The sequence below is a fragment of the Lissotriton helveticus genome, chromosome 10 (assembly GCF_964261635.1).
Source record: "Lissotriton helveticus chromosome 10, aLisHel1.1, whole genome shotgun sequence".
NCBI lineage: Eukaryota > Metazoa > Chordata > Amphibia > Caudata > Salamandridae > Lissotriton > Lissotriton helveticus.
In genome coordinates this window covers 1,082,308,102-1,082,323,084 of record NC_136071.1, presented here as the reverse complement: position 1 = coordinate 1,082,323,084, position 14,983 = coordinate 1,082,308,102, and the positions used below count along the sequence as shown (strand labels likewise).

Sequence of the window (14,983 nt, the reverse complement as noted above, 5' to 3'; positions counted from 1 at the left end):
GGGTGGCATGTCAATGAAATCCATTTGTAACCTTGTGAAAGGTGTCGGAGGGAAAATTAATTGTGGACAGGAGGTGTCAGGGGGCTTGGCGCAGCAGCTCAGAAGCCGTGCTGGGGAGACCGTGAGAGAGAACTAAGGGAAATGGCACACCTTAATTTGTAACCGGTGCTCCTGGAACGCTTGCTCTAAAAACAGGAAAAAATGGATATATGAGCCTTGGAGACTGTTTCTGAAAGTTTGTACAAGTTTTATTAGAAGACACAGCTTCTAGAAATATTCAATAATAGCGGTTTGATATGCACTGTGCTGTTTACAGCTGCTATGAGAGAGAGAATATGCTTTAAGTACACTTGTGAGCTTTGAGGCAGACTGCATAGAAAAAGGTTAAGCACATATGGGTACACTCACCACTGTATATAAAAGTCATATCCTGCAAGTACAAGTTAAACACCTCTAATGCAGTGAAGATAAAACAAGGTCAGAGAAAACATAGCATTTCAAATGGTGAAGTATAACTTTGAATGCAATAAGGAAAAAAAAACACTTCATACAGCAGAATATACAATAGAGCAGCAGAGCCTAGAGTCTAAGTACAGGTAACAAGGGCTATCTCGAGTAACCCCTGGGAAAAACTCCTGTCCGACACTCAAGTGCAGACGCGGAGTAGTTCAACGATATTCTCGCGGACCACCCTTTTATAGTGACCAAACAATGAGACTACGTCATATCACGCCACCTCGTATCTTTCCATCGTCTCCTACGCCCCTGCCTGGTACCTTCCCATCATAAGTGTAGATGTAGCCCCCTTCTCGTAATTGTGTGTTGCACGTACGCCAGTCTAGGCTGAGTTCCTGGCATCTTGACTGGAGGTTTGTCATTAATTCATCATACACAACACAAATGTGTTAATATTACTTTGAAGGGTTCTATTCATGCGCTTATGTGCCAGTCTGTGATACCGATTTGCCACTTTGTCCTCATTTATCGGAATAGCCTCAGCTGTGGCGGGAACTTCCTCTTTCTCTGTTCACAGCTTTCAGGTGGGAGCCTGGGGTGTGTTGCAAGATTAATAAGGAACTTGAACTTTATCGTTCATGACCCTAGCACACAGTAGGTGGGGGCCCAATGAAGGGGTGCGAAGCCACGCAGACAAGTGGAGCTGGGTGAAGCTTGGTCAGACCTGCTTTCTGTTTCTGCTCTAAGCAGAAAGAAAATGGCAGTGCTCAGGCCAACGTAACTGAGGCCTATAACACTCAAGCAGCAGGGCCTACACAGGGGTTAATGCTGGCTAAGTGATAAGGGTGTGCTTGGATAACTATGTAGTAAAATTATCTCCCTCTGTCATTCCCCCCTCTGGTTCATATTTGAACCAATCAAAACATGTTTAAACATCATACGAACTGCATACTTAGCTGTAAATGGGGGAAGTGGCCAGGGCTATTTATAAAGAAGTAGTTCCTAAATCCTCACCTGGTCCTCCTAATCTCTTACACATTGTCTCATAGGGACGTACCAAGTCTCTCTCTGAGAGAAGTGGTGGGCCACCATGTACTCGGGACTGGTATTCACTTTCAGAAAGGACCTGCTCTAAGTGAAGGTCGGGGACAGTACGCTCTATGTTCAACACTGCTATCTCTACATCTTCCCCTTGCATACCTGTGTTCACATCTGTGTAGTTCATCTCAACTTTCTTATACCTTAACCTTCTAACATAATGCAACATAATCTGTGTTCCGCAATACACAATTACAAGCACACATAATATAGGCATTATAAAATTTAGTACTGCAGATAGCCATGAAGGCATCCAGTCCAAATTGGGCCAACTACTTAAAACATCTGCTTTTGCACTTCCATCCTCAGGCATCTGTTGTCCCAAATTGTCCAAGTCCTCAATGGCCTTTGTAAGTGTTCTGTTATCCGCATCATCGGCCAATATCAAGGCACAGCAGAACGACTTTCCCATCCTGGCGCATCCACCACTATTCATCGCAATTAACTGGTCCAAAACATAGTGTTGTTTCAGAACCATGAGTCTCAAAGGACGTAGTTCTTCTTTCACGGCGTTGAACCCATCACGGGTGTTGTTAACAAGCTGCATCAGTTCATATCTCCTTACTTGGAGCCATCGAGCATTGGCTTTGGTCTGGAACATGGGGATAACTCCCCCAAAGTAAAGTTCAGCATCGTTGAAATCTTCCGGAATCTCCTGAAATTTGTCATCTGAGGAGTACTTTTTGGCTTCTCCTTTTCGGTGGTGGAGCAGGGTGATATCACCTGCCATTGGGTGTGCATAGATGTGGGAAATGTTCGCTGCTGCGACGACGAGATGCAATTCATGCATCGTCACGATGGAACAAAGTCCTTGCCATTGGGGAGGCAACTGCAGATAGAGATTTTTTCCGCAGATCCAATAGATGTCCATGAGGATGGTTGTGCCGTACATTAAGTCCGAATTAAAACTAGTGCTGTTGCAATTAGTATTCCGACCCACAGGAACCGTTCCATTACCTAGGAAGCAAAGGAGAGGAGACTTTAGCTTGTATGCTCTTTTCGTATTGTATGGTGTACCCTCATTAGAAGTGTATCTTCTAGTTTCCCTACCCCATATCTCAGCACACTCCCTCTCTATATCCTCATTTAAATTATGTTTGTGCTCTTGTCCTACAGTTGTGCTACCTAAGGAGGCTGCCTTACATATTAAGTCATGTGGACCATTCCACTTGTTGTTGAAATAAATGTTGGCCTTCAGGTGTAGGATTGGTTTCCACTGACAAGGGCATGTGTCATGGGTATGGTTACATCGGTGATGTTCAGGTGAGTGGCATTTCGATGGGGGTGTTGGGAAGGTGAAGTACCCTAGTTTCTTATAGTGATGTTCCCAAACCTGCATTATGTTGGTTGGTACTTTCATATCACAATAAACCTCCATTCTCCTTTCAATTTCCAATGTATTAGTGATGACCCTTAATGTTACATACTTGTCATCCCACTCTGTGGTATTTACAAATGTATCATCCACTTTGGCTGAGTGGAGCTGTATCTGACCATGTATGCGGCAAAGAAACAGGTGTAGAAGACATTTGGCTGCGGGTGGTGGGACTTCTTTAGGAAAGAGCAATCTATCCGCGCTGACAGCGTGAGGAATGTGTGAACATACAAAGCAGGACTCATTTGTGACCTTTCTTCCAACCTCCCTTATGTCTCTATATCACATGTTATCTAATAGAACGTTGTGAATCACATTATCCTCTGCTCTATCAATAGGGCGCTGGGAGAGGGAATCAGGCATAGAGTGCTGGTCGAAGGTGTAAACAACTGTCTTTTGGATATTACTGATCCAGTCTGGAATCTGCAAAGCCTGTTCTTCCTTACTTTGGGTACACGATGTATATCCAACTGGCACTATCTCGCGACTCATTCTATATCTAACACGTCTTTTCCTTTGGCGGGGACGTTCAGGTGTACCTGTCATAGGGGGATTCAGGGTGAGTTCAGGTACCAAGTCCCTATCTGTGGGGTCTGCTTGGGGTGAGGAAGGTGTCGAGGTGGGTGGTGCATAGGTGTCATAGCTACTACTGGTGCTTATCCCAGTTTGCTTGTTACCAGGAAGTGTTTGGAACACGGGAAGCTCTGTGGCCGTGGCAAACTTAATATTGCTAATAGCTTCTCTCTCTCTCTCTGATCGCACTGCTAACCAGCGGAATGTTGCTACTGAAACTACAAACATAACAAATAATATTATTACAATTGTACATATCTTTTTCATTGAAAGCTTGACATGGAGGGTGGTTCTGTTGCTGCGTCTCAGTCCGTAGGCCATCATACGATCTCCACTTCCTTGATCTTGGATCGTTAGCTGGCACATGATGTCTTCTTTGCTGTCAATGTTCAGAACTTGGACGGTGACGGGTGGAACCTCAAAAAAAGTCCAATTACAAGTGTTCATTGAATTGAAGTTTCTCCACTTCCGGACTGCTTCATATACAAAGATGTGTGTCCCTAGGCGGAAGTTCATCAGAGATAGGACCCTTGTTCTTTGTCTTTGATATCTGAATGAAAAAGAACTTTGGAGCACGCATTAGTGCACATAAACGAACAACAATTTGTCGCTTACAATATCAGAAGAGGGCCCAGTGACTTGTTTTAAGTCTGGTGGAGAGAACAACCACATACATTGATCTGTCAGTGACAAGCCGGTGAGATGTGATGTGATGAACAGAGCTGGGAGTGTTCCTTAGTGTAAATAGAGGAATTAGAAAGGCAATGTAGCCATTACCTTCCAATTGGGCACTATGACCGCCACTGTCACTGCGAGTCACTGCGAATGGCATCCAGTAATCCTCAGTGACATATGACCTCACAAAGCAGGAATGTAGCTGCGGCCTTTGTGTCACAATGGACACATGGTCCGGCTACCACTACCATGACATGTCTGTATTTCTGGCATTTGTCAAGCATGTCAACATAGTCAATGGAACCTTGGGCCCTGGTATTGTTGAGGCAACTCTTTCTATAGCTGAATTAGGAAAATACTGTCAATACCATGAGGCATTAATGAACCAAGAGTTGTATATGCTCATGTGCATTGGGGATGGACCACTCTGTCTGCAAAGTGGCGGACATGATATCACTAGGAACATGTGTAGGAAGGTGTAACTGAGTGTGTGCTATTTGCAAAAACCTTCCTGTCCTTGTTTGTCTGAAAATTAAATAAACAAATAAAATCTTATTCCTGTGTACTCCCCTCTTCTTCCACAGCTCTTTTCCTTCAGGTGGGGCACTTCCCTGTATCTCTCTAAGGTGCAGCTGTGCAATGAAATCATAGTGCTGTGTATTATCAATGGTGTACAGGCATGATGGATCATCTTGCACTGTTGAGGGTGCATTCTGGGCAAGCAGAATGGGGGGGGCTCAATCATTTTGTGCTGGGGTAGAGATGGTGCATGTCTGGACCTTCTAGCTGCTGCTTGTGTTGAGTAATATGGTGGTGGCAATGCTATCTGCTGTACAATGTCTGGAGAATCTCAGTAGTCAGTCCGTATCGCTCTTACTACTGCAGCTCCTGTTCATCTCTTTTTTACGTCATTAATAGTAGAAAAACCATCAATGAAGTACAAGTCATATATACAACCACCTCTAAAGTCCGCACATTCTAGTCTGACAATGTTGTAACACTGAGCATTGCTTATTCCCTGCATTCGTCAATCTCATTGTTCGCTGCCAACTACAGGAAGCCTGTTTCCTGTTTGGCTCTACGCCCAGAATATACTGTTGGCCAGGAATGCTACTTTATGAACATGGCCCGAAAATAAAAAGGAAACTCTATTAATTTCTCTGCATTTTATAATATCTGAAAACATGTGTTGTCTCTATTTGCAACATGCAAAATATACGTGTTGTATTATAAAATAAAGATGGCTTATTTGTAATGCACATGTTCACTCAAAATGGTATATTGATGATGAACAGCAGATCTCTATTGTATTCCAACTCAATGTATTCTTTGAATCCACCTTAGAAGGATGAAATGCTCAATAGACGACCTAGCAGCACATGATCTCGTGACTCGTGATATTTATTTATCTGAAAAGAAATGTGATGCAACTAGTGTGCTTCCATTCCATCATTTTATCTCTGGCTGCTGCCTGTGTCAGCTGCTGCTGAATTTTGAACACGGGAATTTTGAAAATGCGAGTAAAATACTCATCATCAGCGAGCGATGGGACACTGAAGAGTGCAGTCTTCAGGCCAATGATCAAACAATACGACATAACTTGAGGATTTTTTTTTTAACAGACAACATTCTGGTCGGTGGTGTATCAGGAATGGAGAACGTTATTGTGCCGTTCTCATTGAAATATATTCTCATATTTATTTTGGTCATCAGATCACGTCCCAAGAGGTTTACTGGGGACTGTGGTGTGTAAAGTAGACGTTGTTGAATACTTTTACCTCCTATTTCTATTTGTACTGGCACTGTGAAAGGGACCCTTAATATCGCCCCAGAGAAATCTTGTGTGTTTGCGCTCTGGTTGGAGATGGGCAGTGCCCCCTCCTTGATACAGGAGAATGTGGCACCTGTGTCAACCAAAAAACTATACGTGTTGTTGTTAATCATGACAATCACATCTGGGTCCTCTCTAATGTTTGTGAGACATGACAAGAAGGGACACACTAGAGTTATCTGTGGGCTTTCCTAACTTGCCTGGTACTGCTGGATGGTGCCTTGTGAAACCGAATTAATGGGGGGCAGTACTGTAGCTCCCTGTGATACAGGAGCTTGAGTCTGGGGCACCATTTGGTACTTGGGCATGTGTTGCTGAGGTAGCTGTTGTTGTATGTGATCTTTTGTTACCTGTGCGTTACCTCCTAGTACTTTTAAGGCACCTTGTGAAGAATTAGTGACAGTAGTCACTTGACTCACTGGTGTAGCTAGCCTAACTGCATCAAAAGCCTTTATTTTCTTTAATTTTTGCTGTTCTAGTTTAGCAGCTGCGTTCTTAATAGCTAATTGCCTTGTTTGTGACATTAGAGATCCAATGTCTGAGACATCGGGAAACTTCCAGCGCAGTTCGTTCCATAGCGCTGATCTTATCTTATTGAAAGGATCACCATCTAAATTTGAATTAGTGGTGGAAAGCCTTGTGTCGATGCGTGAAAACATATCCTCTGCATCCTTTCCAATCAGGGATGTGAGCAGGCTTTTCATATCCCAAATAGCCAATGACACACCTGTAGTGTCATTTTCAAAGGCTTGTATCCACTTTCCCGCACCCTCTGTGAGGGGTGGGAGTTCTTTCTTCATTTTTTCACTGTCCGTTAGGGACCAAGTGACTGAGATAGGGAGGCCATTGACCTTTTCGGATGGCAGGGGCAGCTGGTGTGTTACCCCTGTGGGTCTTGTGTTATCATACCTGCGTGCGTATTTCTTCCAGACCCTTAGGCCTTGGCGCATGTAGGTGTAGTTCCAATCATCATCTCCTGCTTCCTGCAAGATACATTCTTCAGCAGTGGCCATTTGCTCTGGCTCAAAAGATCCTTCTCGGGGCCAGACATTCTCTTGAAATGCATTAGCCTTTGTCCAGTCTGCCAAGTTATCTGAGAATGGATTGACATAAAGGTCACTCCCTTCTCCAAGTATTACTATCTCATTTGGCGTCAGCAGACCACTGGTCAATTGCTGTCTTGGCCTGTAAAGGGCAATGTTGTTCAGTTCTCTAGATATTGCTGTGCGCAGGCGTGTTGCACCTGATACATCATATTCCTGTGGGATGATCTCAGGTCGCCCTTCGTTACCTAACATAGCAATACTTTCTATCTCTCTTCTTCTCTGCCTTCTCCTCTTTTCTGTCTGTTCGAACAATTTTGGCAGATCCAAATAGTCTTGCTCTGGCTGTGGTGTCACTGGTCTACGTGGTGTAACTACTGGAGGTGATGTCTGAGGTATAGGCGTAGGTGGTCGTGTCACCTGAGTGTTATAATTAATTATTGTAGACGGAGCTTGGGGCACACTTAAGTTGGCTGTGAGAGAAGCTGCTGTGTTGATCTGTGGTGGGGCTGCACTTTGTGCTTCCTGATGCAAGTCTACCCATGGCCCTTGCTGTGGCATGATAGTTGGGACCCCATCACTGTGTGGCCCTACCTCCTTCTCACCACTAGCTAATTCATTTGGTGCTTGTTGTTTCTTTTTACTAGATTGGACCAAGTCACTCATCAGCTCAGTCATGCTGTCCCCTATACTGGCTAGGTATAATGACAGTTGCTGGAGTGTTGCTGTATTACCTGTGGGGCTTCTTGAGTACTGTTTGTGTGACATGTCCCCTGCTTCTCTATCCATTCTTTGGCATAGGTCACTTTTTGCCCTCCTCTTGCTAATGTCTCCCTCAGTTGCTACCTCAGAGGGATACTGTTCACTGTCTCTTTTTACTTCATTTAACTGTAGCTGGAGTTCTCTCTCTCTGTTAGAACCTGTGTTAAGGGGCTGCCACTCATTCCAATATGTCTGTGTATCATGCTGATGGCTAGGGGATCGGAATGGGCCATAATGTCTTGTTCTTGTGATTTTATGGTCCTCAGTGAGGGATGTGGGTGCTGGGCGGTCAAGTCTGGGGAATGGCATGTGGGAGCTGTGCTGCGAACCACCAGAGGCCTCATCGCTCTCTTTGTTTTCTTCCTGCTGGGGGCTGGCGATAACGTGTCAATTTGACCTGGCATTCCTGATGCTGCTCCTTGCAGTACTGGGCTTTGGGAGCTTAGGGATAGCTGGCCTAATGTATTCTCTGGTCACTGTCTTGTGAATTATCTGAGATGTCTGGGGCTGAGGCATCGTCACGGCCTATGGCTGTCTGGACATTTGATAAGAGTCCTATGTCAGTCTTGATACCCTGTCCTGAATCAATGTCATCTGCGTCATAGGCTGGTGGATGTGCTGTGGGTGTGGACATTATTATTCTGTGTTATGTGTAAGCAGGGGTAAGAGTGTAACACCACCGGGTGTTATTGTCAGCCTTACCTGCTGCAAGGATGTTACGTCGATTCCTAGGGCTGATATTAGTGTCAAAATGACTGTACATGTCAGGTGTGAGACAGACTCAGGGGATGTTGCTGTACCTTCCGAAAGGGCAACAATACAGCAGTTCACTACGTGTACTGTGATCTGTAGTCTTGGGTTTTGTCTGGGCTGTCTCCTCATATCCTAGGGTTGTCTTTGGGCGGCGGGCAATCTGTGGCAGTGAAAGCAACAATACTAATCTCCTTTTAACATGCGGTTTTGTAAATATGCCCACATTTCTGGATAATGCGTCGTGGAAGGGTGTCTTTGTAGTAGTTCTGTGAGACTTGGTGATGGCTGCTGCTGCAGCTGGTCATGCAACTCGTGGGCGTAATGCTCACAGCCTAGTGGAGTGAGGGTATCCTGTGAATCTCCCTGCCCCTCCAGGCAGCTGGTGCTTGGAGGAGGCGGTGTGAGTGAACACTGGTTGGCGATATCAGGACTTTCGCTATTAATTACACTACCTACTGACTGAAGTATGAGTTGTGTGTTATCAGTGAGGGACGTATACGTTGGCACTGGGAGGCACAGTCTCACTAGATGCAATGTAGATGCCCTTATCTCGGTACCCTGTGTGAGTGGGATTCCCAATAAGTCCCACGCTCTAGATATTAAGGAAATTTGGCTTCTGTTAAATTTCCTATATGTTTGTGCGCTAACGTTCTGCACTGATATAATTTTATTGTCTAATATGTGTAGAACCACCTCAACTGGTTGTTGTCCGCTATAGCTCATCTGTACTTTTTTGGTTGTGTGTACATATATGTACCGGACATCTGGCTGATCTCCTGTCAGTTGTTTTCGGGAGTGGGGCAGTTTACCACAAGCTCATCACCTAATGCTTCTGTAATGACGGAATAAAATGCCTCTCTAATTTCTTCTTTTTCTGGGCCCTTGTAAATACCTTCTGGGGAATTGTCAGGGAATTCCAGGGCAGTAGGGTGGCTACCAAAACAAGCCTCAAGGACTTTGCTCTTCAATGGTTTGTGAGGCCACAATGATGTCACAATAGCAGGTATCTCTAGTCCCGGTAATGTCATAAAAATCTGCACGTGTATGGCGTGTGTAGTTTTGTATGTCCTATAGTTATGTATCCTGTTCATTTGTGTGGTATGTAGCTAAAAAAAAAAAAGAAACACTCCATGCTAATCTAAACGACACTCAGTCATCCAGAGAGCGCAGAGTACTTCTCTGTGTCCTCCCTCGTGAAGCCTGCAGTGCTCGTGGAGGGAGGGGGCTATCCTGAATGCCACGTGTGCACACAGGAGAGTAGCAGCATTAATAAACAATATATCTATGACAATTGTGGTGCTCAATATGCTGTATCTTTGCGGAAACTCTTAGTTTATCAGTGGCAGATCAACACATGGGGATACATAAAAATGCATTCTCCCTAGTTATTGAATCTCACTAACAACCCAGTCTTTAATTGATGTCCACAAAATATTTGCAGCAGTATTTCGCAGGCCCCTACCCAAAAATAATAGGATTGGTATGGGGCCAGTCAACATAAGAAAATGGCCATGAGGAAAAAAACAATAATATAAAAAGAATTACTCCTTTGAACCTGATAACAGGCTCTTTACTTAGACACTAAGCAACAACATACAATCTTAAAAGAGTACCTAATAATTAGCAGCCTTAGTACCTGTGTTTCCGAAAGAAAAAGCAATGTACAACAGCGCACGCAAAAAGAAATAAACACAGAGGGTACTTTTAACTGGCGAAAATACACTGGCTAAAATGATAAATGTTCCTGATCACACAGCAGGAATTTCCCTGGTCACACAGCAGGGACAAGCGGTGTCTGAAAATACCGTTAGCTACGCGGATCTTCAGATTAGCTTCTTCTCCGTAACCTTATAAGTACAGAGGAACTCCTAAAAAGACAGACATATGCTTTTGGAAGACGCCAGACGCACCTTCCCTTCCCTGATAACCTATTAGATTTAGTCAGAGGTTCTCCCTTTCCTTATATAGAGAGACACTTCAATCAAAATAAATAATGAAAGAACTGCCACATGCGTTCTATCCTTCCCTGTATTCTATATGCAACAGGGGCTTCTCTTAAAATAAATGCTAGGAAGGCGAATACCCCAACCTCCCTCTTCCCTGCGGGGCTATATACACAGGGGAACCTCTTAATATAAATGCTAGGATAAAAAGCTAAATGTAAAAATAAGCGTTACAAGACGACAGAAATTTCCTTCTTTGTAAGTACAGGAGGCGCAGCAATAACATGCAGCTAGCTATTTACAGAAAGAGAAACACGTAAATCATAGTAATGACGTAACTGTCAGGCTCAGTCTCCATTTAGCACACAATCCCTCCTCTGCGCAAGATCAAATGGCGAGGCCAACAGACAGGGAGCATGGAAAAAGAGGCAAAAGTACTGCTTGCGTCACGACACAACACACCTCTCCTTCCTCCGCACCCAAGAGAGAACAATAGCAGCGACGGGCAGTCAAACAATATGATGCTTACCCATGCGCTGTGTTCATCCCAATGGCCCGGGTGGAGAGTGGTGCAGAATCGCTTAACAGCTTCGTACTTCCTCTCCCTTAATCCAGATGCATCCTGTTTCAGTTAGTTTCTAGCCATCACGTCGAGGTCACCAAGATGTCAGAGGGAAAATTAATTGTGGGCAGGAGGTGTCAGGGGGCTTGGCGCAGCAGCTCAGAAGCCGTGCTGGGGAGACCGTGAGAGAGAACTAAGGGAAATGGCACACCTTAATTTGTAACCGGTGCTCCTGGAACGCTTGCTCTAAAAACAGGAAAAAATGGATATATGAGCCTTGGAGACTGTTTCTGAAAGTTTGTACAAGTTTTATTAGAAGACACAGCTTCTAGAAATATTCAATAATAGCGGTTTGATATGCACTGTGCTGTTTACAGCTGCTATGAGAGAGAGAATATGCTTTAAGTACACTTGTGAGCTTTGAGGCAGACTGCATAGAAAAAGGTTAAGCACATATGGGTACACTCACCACTGTATATAAAAGTCATATCCTGCAAGTACAAGTTAAACACCTCTAATGCAGTGAAGATAAAACAAGGTCAGAGAAAACATAGCATTTCAAATGGTGAAGTATTCCTTTGAATGCAATAAGGAAAAAAAACACTTCATACAGCAGAATATACAATAGAGCAGCAGAGCCTAGAGTCTACGTACAGGTAACAAGGGCTATCTCGAGTAACCCCTGGGAAAAACTCCTGTCCGACACTCAAGTGCAGACGCGGAGTAGTTCAACGATATTCTCGCGGACCACCCTTTTATAGTGACCAAACAATGAGACTACGTCATATCACGCCACCTCGTATCTTTCCATCGTCTCCTACGCCCCTGCCTGGTACCTTCCCATCATAAGTGTAGATGTAGCCCCCTTCTCGTAATTGTGTGTGGCACGTACGCCAGTCTAGGCTGAGTTCCTGGCATCTTGACTGGAGGTTTGTCATTAATTCATCATACACAACACAAATGTGTTATTATTACTTTGAAGGGTTCTATTCATGCGCTTATGTGCCAGTCTGTGATACCGATTTGCCACTTTGTCCTCATTTATCGGAATAGCCTCAGCTGTGGCGGGAACTTCCTCTTTCTCTGTTCACAGCTTTCAGGTGGGGGCCTGGGGTGTGTTGCAAGATTAATAAGGAACTTGAACTTTATCGTTCATGACCCTAGCACACAGTAGGTGGGGGCCCAATGAAGGGGTGCGAAGCCACGCAGACAAGTGGAGCTGGGTGAAGCTTGGTCAGACCTGCTTTCTGTTTCTGCTCAAAGCAGAAAGAAAATGGCAGTGCTCAGGCCAACGTAACTGAGGCCTATAACACTCAAGCAGCAGGGCCTACACAGGGGTTAATGCTGGCTAAGTGATAAGGGTGTGCTTGGATAACTATGTAGTAAAATTATCTCCCTCTGTCAAAGGACCACCCTCCCGTCCTATGGTTCCCATGCTCACAACTGTTTTTCTGTTAGGGTTCATTTGTTGACAGATTAAGCATCTCTGGCAAAAGGATTCTGCAATTATCCTGAATTTTGGGTTAAACCAAGTTTGTCTGAATAGCCTAATCATAGAATCTCTTCCAATATGTCCCTGACCATGATACATCCTGGCCATGTCAGCAATCATGCTATTTGGTAAAACTGGTCTGCCATCTTTATAAAGCCAAATCCCATCCTCTTCTCGCTGCCTACATTCTGCTTTTAACCATGAGTCTTTTTCCTCATCACTTGCTTCATCTTGTAAATCTTTAACCCCTTGCCATGTTTCAACTACAGATGTTAGCATAAATGAACTCAAAACATGTTCATTATCTTTTTCTCGATTGATTGCAAAATTGTTTCTCGCACAGTATTTTGCAATTTCATCTGCATAGGCATTTCCTTTGGTGATATAATCTCCACCTTTTTTATGAGCTGCACATTTCACGACAGCAATTTTCTTTGGTAATTGAATGCCATCAATTAATTTTTTGATAAAATTTGCATTTCTAATTGGAGTTCCCACAGAAGTTAAATAACCTCTTTGAGACCAGAGCTGACCATAATCATGGACAACTCCATATCCATACTGACTATCAGTCACTATGGTGATTTTTAATCATTTTGCTCTTTCACAGGCACGAATCAAAGCAATCAATTCTGCTACTTGAGCTGAACGAATTCCTTCGAGACATGATGCTTCAATTACAGTAGCAACTGTGCAGACTGAATATGCTGCTCTCAGAAAACCCTCATCTGTTCTCAGACAAGAACCATCAACAAAGTAAACGAAATCTGACTCAGGCAAAGGAACATCTTTAATGTCCTGCCTAGGCTTGGTGCAATATTCTAAAACATCCAAGCATTCATGGTCAATGTCGTTTTCATTTCTGATTTCTGTCACAGTACCATCTGGCAATAATGTGGAAGGATTTAAATTCTCACACCTTGCTATCAAGACATTATCTGATCCCAGAATAACTTTCTCGTATTTGGTAAGTCTATTACTTGTTAAGTGCTGCGTTTTACTTCTGGTAAGAAGAATTTCAACAGAATGGGGTACATAAACTTTTACAGGAAACCCCATTATGATTCCCTCACTTAGCTCAAGACTCACACTTGTTGCAGCTACTGCTTTCAAACAGCCTGGTAATGCTTTTGCAACAGGGTCAAGAACTGCTGAGAAGTATGCTATTGGTTTTCTCAGTTTTCCATGTCTCTGAATAAGGACTGATAATGCACATCCTTCTCTTTCACTGCAGTACAGCTCAAAACCTTTCTCATAATCTGGCATACCTAGAGCAGGTGCTTCACATAAACTTCTTTTTAATTTTTCAAAAGCTTCCATCTCAATTTCTGTCAGAATAATTGGATCTTTTATATCTGATTTTGTTAATCTCTGCAATGGTTTTGCAATTACTGAAAATCCACTAATCCATTGACGACAATAGCAAACAATCCCTAGAAACATTCTGACCTGTCTCTGTGTTTTTGGAGGTTGCATTCCCTCAATCATTTTTATTCTCTCAATTGTCACTTGTCTGATTCCTTTTGCAATCCTGTGACCAAGATATTTCACTTCTTGTTTGCAAAACTGTAATTTTGCAGGAGACACTTTATGTCCCTCATCTGCTAGGTGATTCAAAAGAGTGATTGTATCTGTAACACAGTTATCTCGTGTTTTTGCTGCTACAAGCAGGTCATCTATGTATTGAACCAATGTCGATTTTCCAGGTAAATTTAAATTCTCCAAAGATTTCTTTAGCAACTGATTAAAGATAGATGGACTCTCTGTATACCCTTGAGGGATACGACACCATGCTAATATGCGATCCTGGAACCGAAATACAAAAATTTGCTGGCTATCTGGATGCAATGGAACAGTAAAGAATGCATTGCAAAGATCAATGACCGTGTACCATTCTGCATCATGCGGAATTTGGTAAAGAATCACTGCTGGATTTGGAACAATTATTTGATTAACCTTTCTCAGGTCTTGAACTATCCTGTACGTTCCGTTTGGCTTTTTGATCCCCATGATCGGTGAATTACAAGGACCACTTTCAATTTCTTTCAGCACACCTTGTTTAATGAATTTGTCAATTACTGGGATGACACCTTCAATTGTTTCTGCTTTCATTTTATACTGAGGAATGTTTGGAAAATCTGTTCCTTGTTTCACTGTAATTTTAACTGGATCAACATTTTTCATTAAGCCCATTTCATTTCCTGTCAAATCCCAAATTTCAGCTTTCACTGTCTCTTTTAATTCTTCTGGGAGATTATCTTTGTTAAATACACGAAACAATTTACTTTCTTCTGCTTCAACCATTAACATTGTTAATCTGTAAAGCCCATCTTCTTCAAGGGTTTGAAGATCAATACCCTCCGGTGAGCAATATATTTTGCAGTTCATTTTGCAGAGTATGTCCCTTCCCAACAGGTTTA

At 43.3% G+C, this 14,983-nt stretch overlaps 1 protein-coding gene across 3 annotated transcripts; it reads right to left on the bottom strand.

Annotated features, from left to right (window-relative positions):
* Window positions 1–226: 226 nt before the first annotated feature.
* Window positions 227–11,801, bottom strand: LOC144785614 (uncharacterized). 3 transcript variants are annotated; one of them, XM_078664425.1, is made up of 4 exons: window positions 11,541–11,801; window positions 11,218–11,317; window positions 11,039–11,131; window positions 227–3,919 (listed from the first exon to the last, which is right to left on the bottom strand). In XM_078664425.1, the coding sequence occupies exon 4, from the start codon at window positions 2,930–2,932 to the stop codon at window positions 1,442–1,444; it is 1,491 nt and encodes a 496-aa protein (XP_078520551.1). In that variant the 5' UTR covers window positions 2,933–3,919; window positions 11,039–11,131; window positions 11,218–11,317; window positions 11,541–11,801; the 3' UTR covers window positions 227–1,441. The 3 variants fall into 3 exon arrangements, with proteins under 3 accessions (XP_078520551.1, XP_078520552.1, XP_078520550.1); XM_078664426.1 differs by having other exon boundaries at window positions 11,683–11,801; XM_078664424.1 differs by having other exon boundaries at window positions 11,218–11,801.
* Window positions 11,802–14,983: the final 3,182 nt, after the last annotated feature.

Bases quoted from the DNA above. Each gene is read 5' to 3' on its own strand.
- LOC144785614 (XM_078664424.1), bottom strand. From the start codon at position 2,932: ATGGAGGTTTATTGTGATATGAAAGTACCAACCAACATAATGCAGGTT.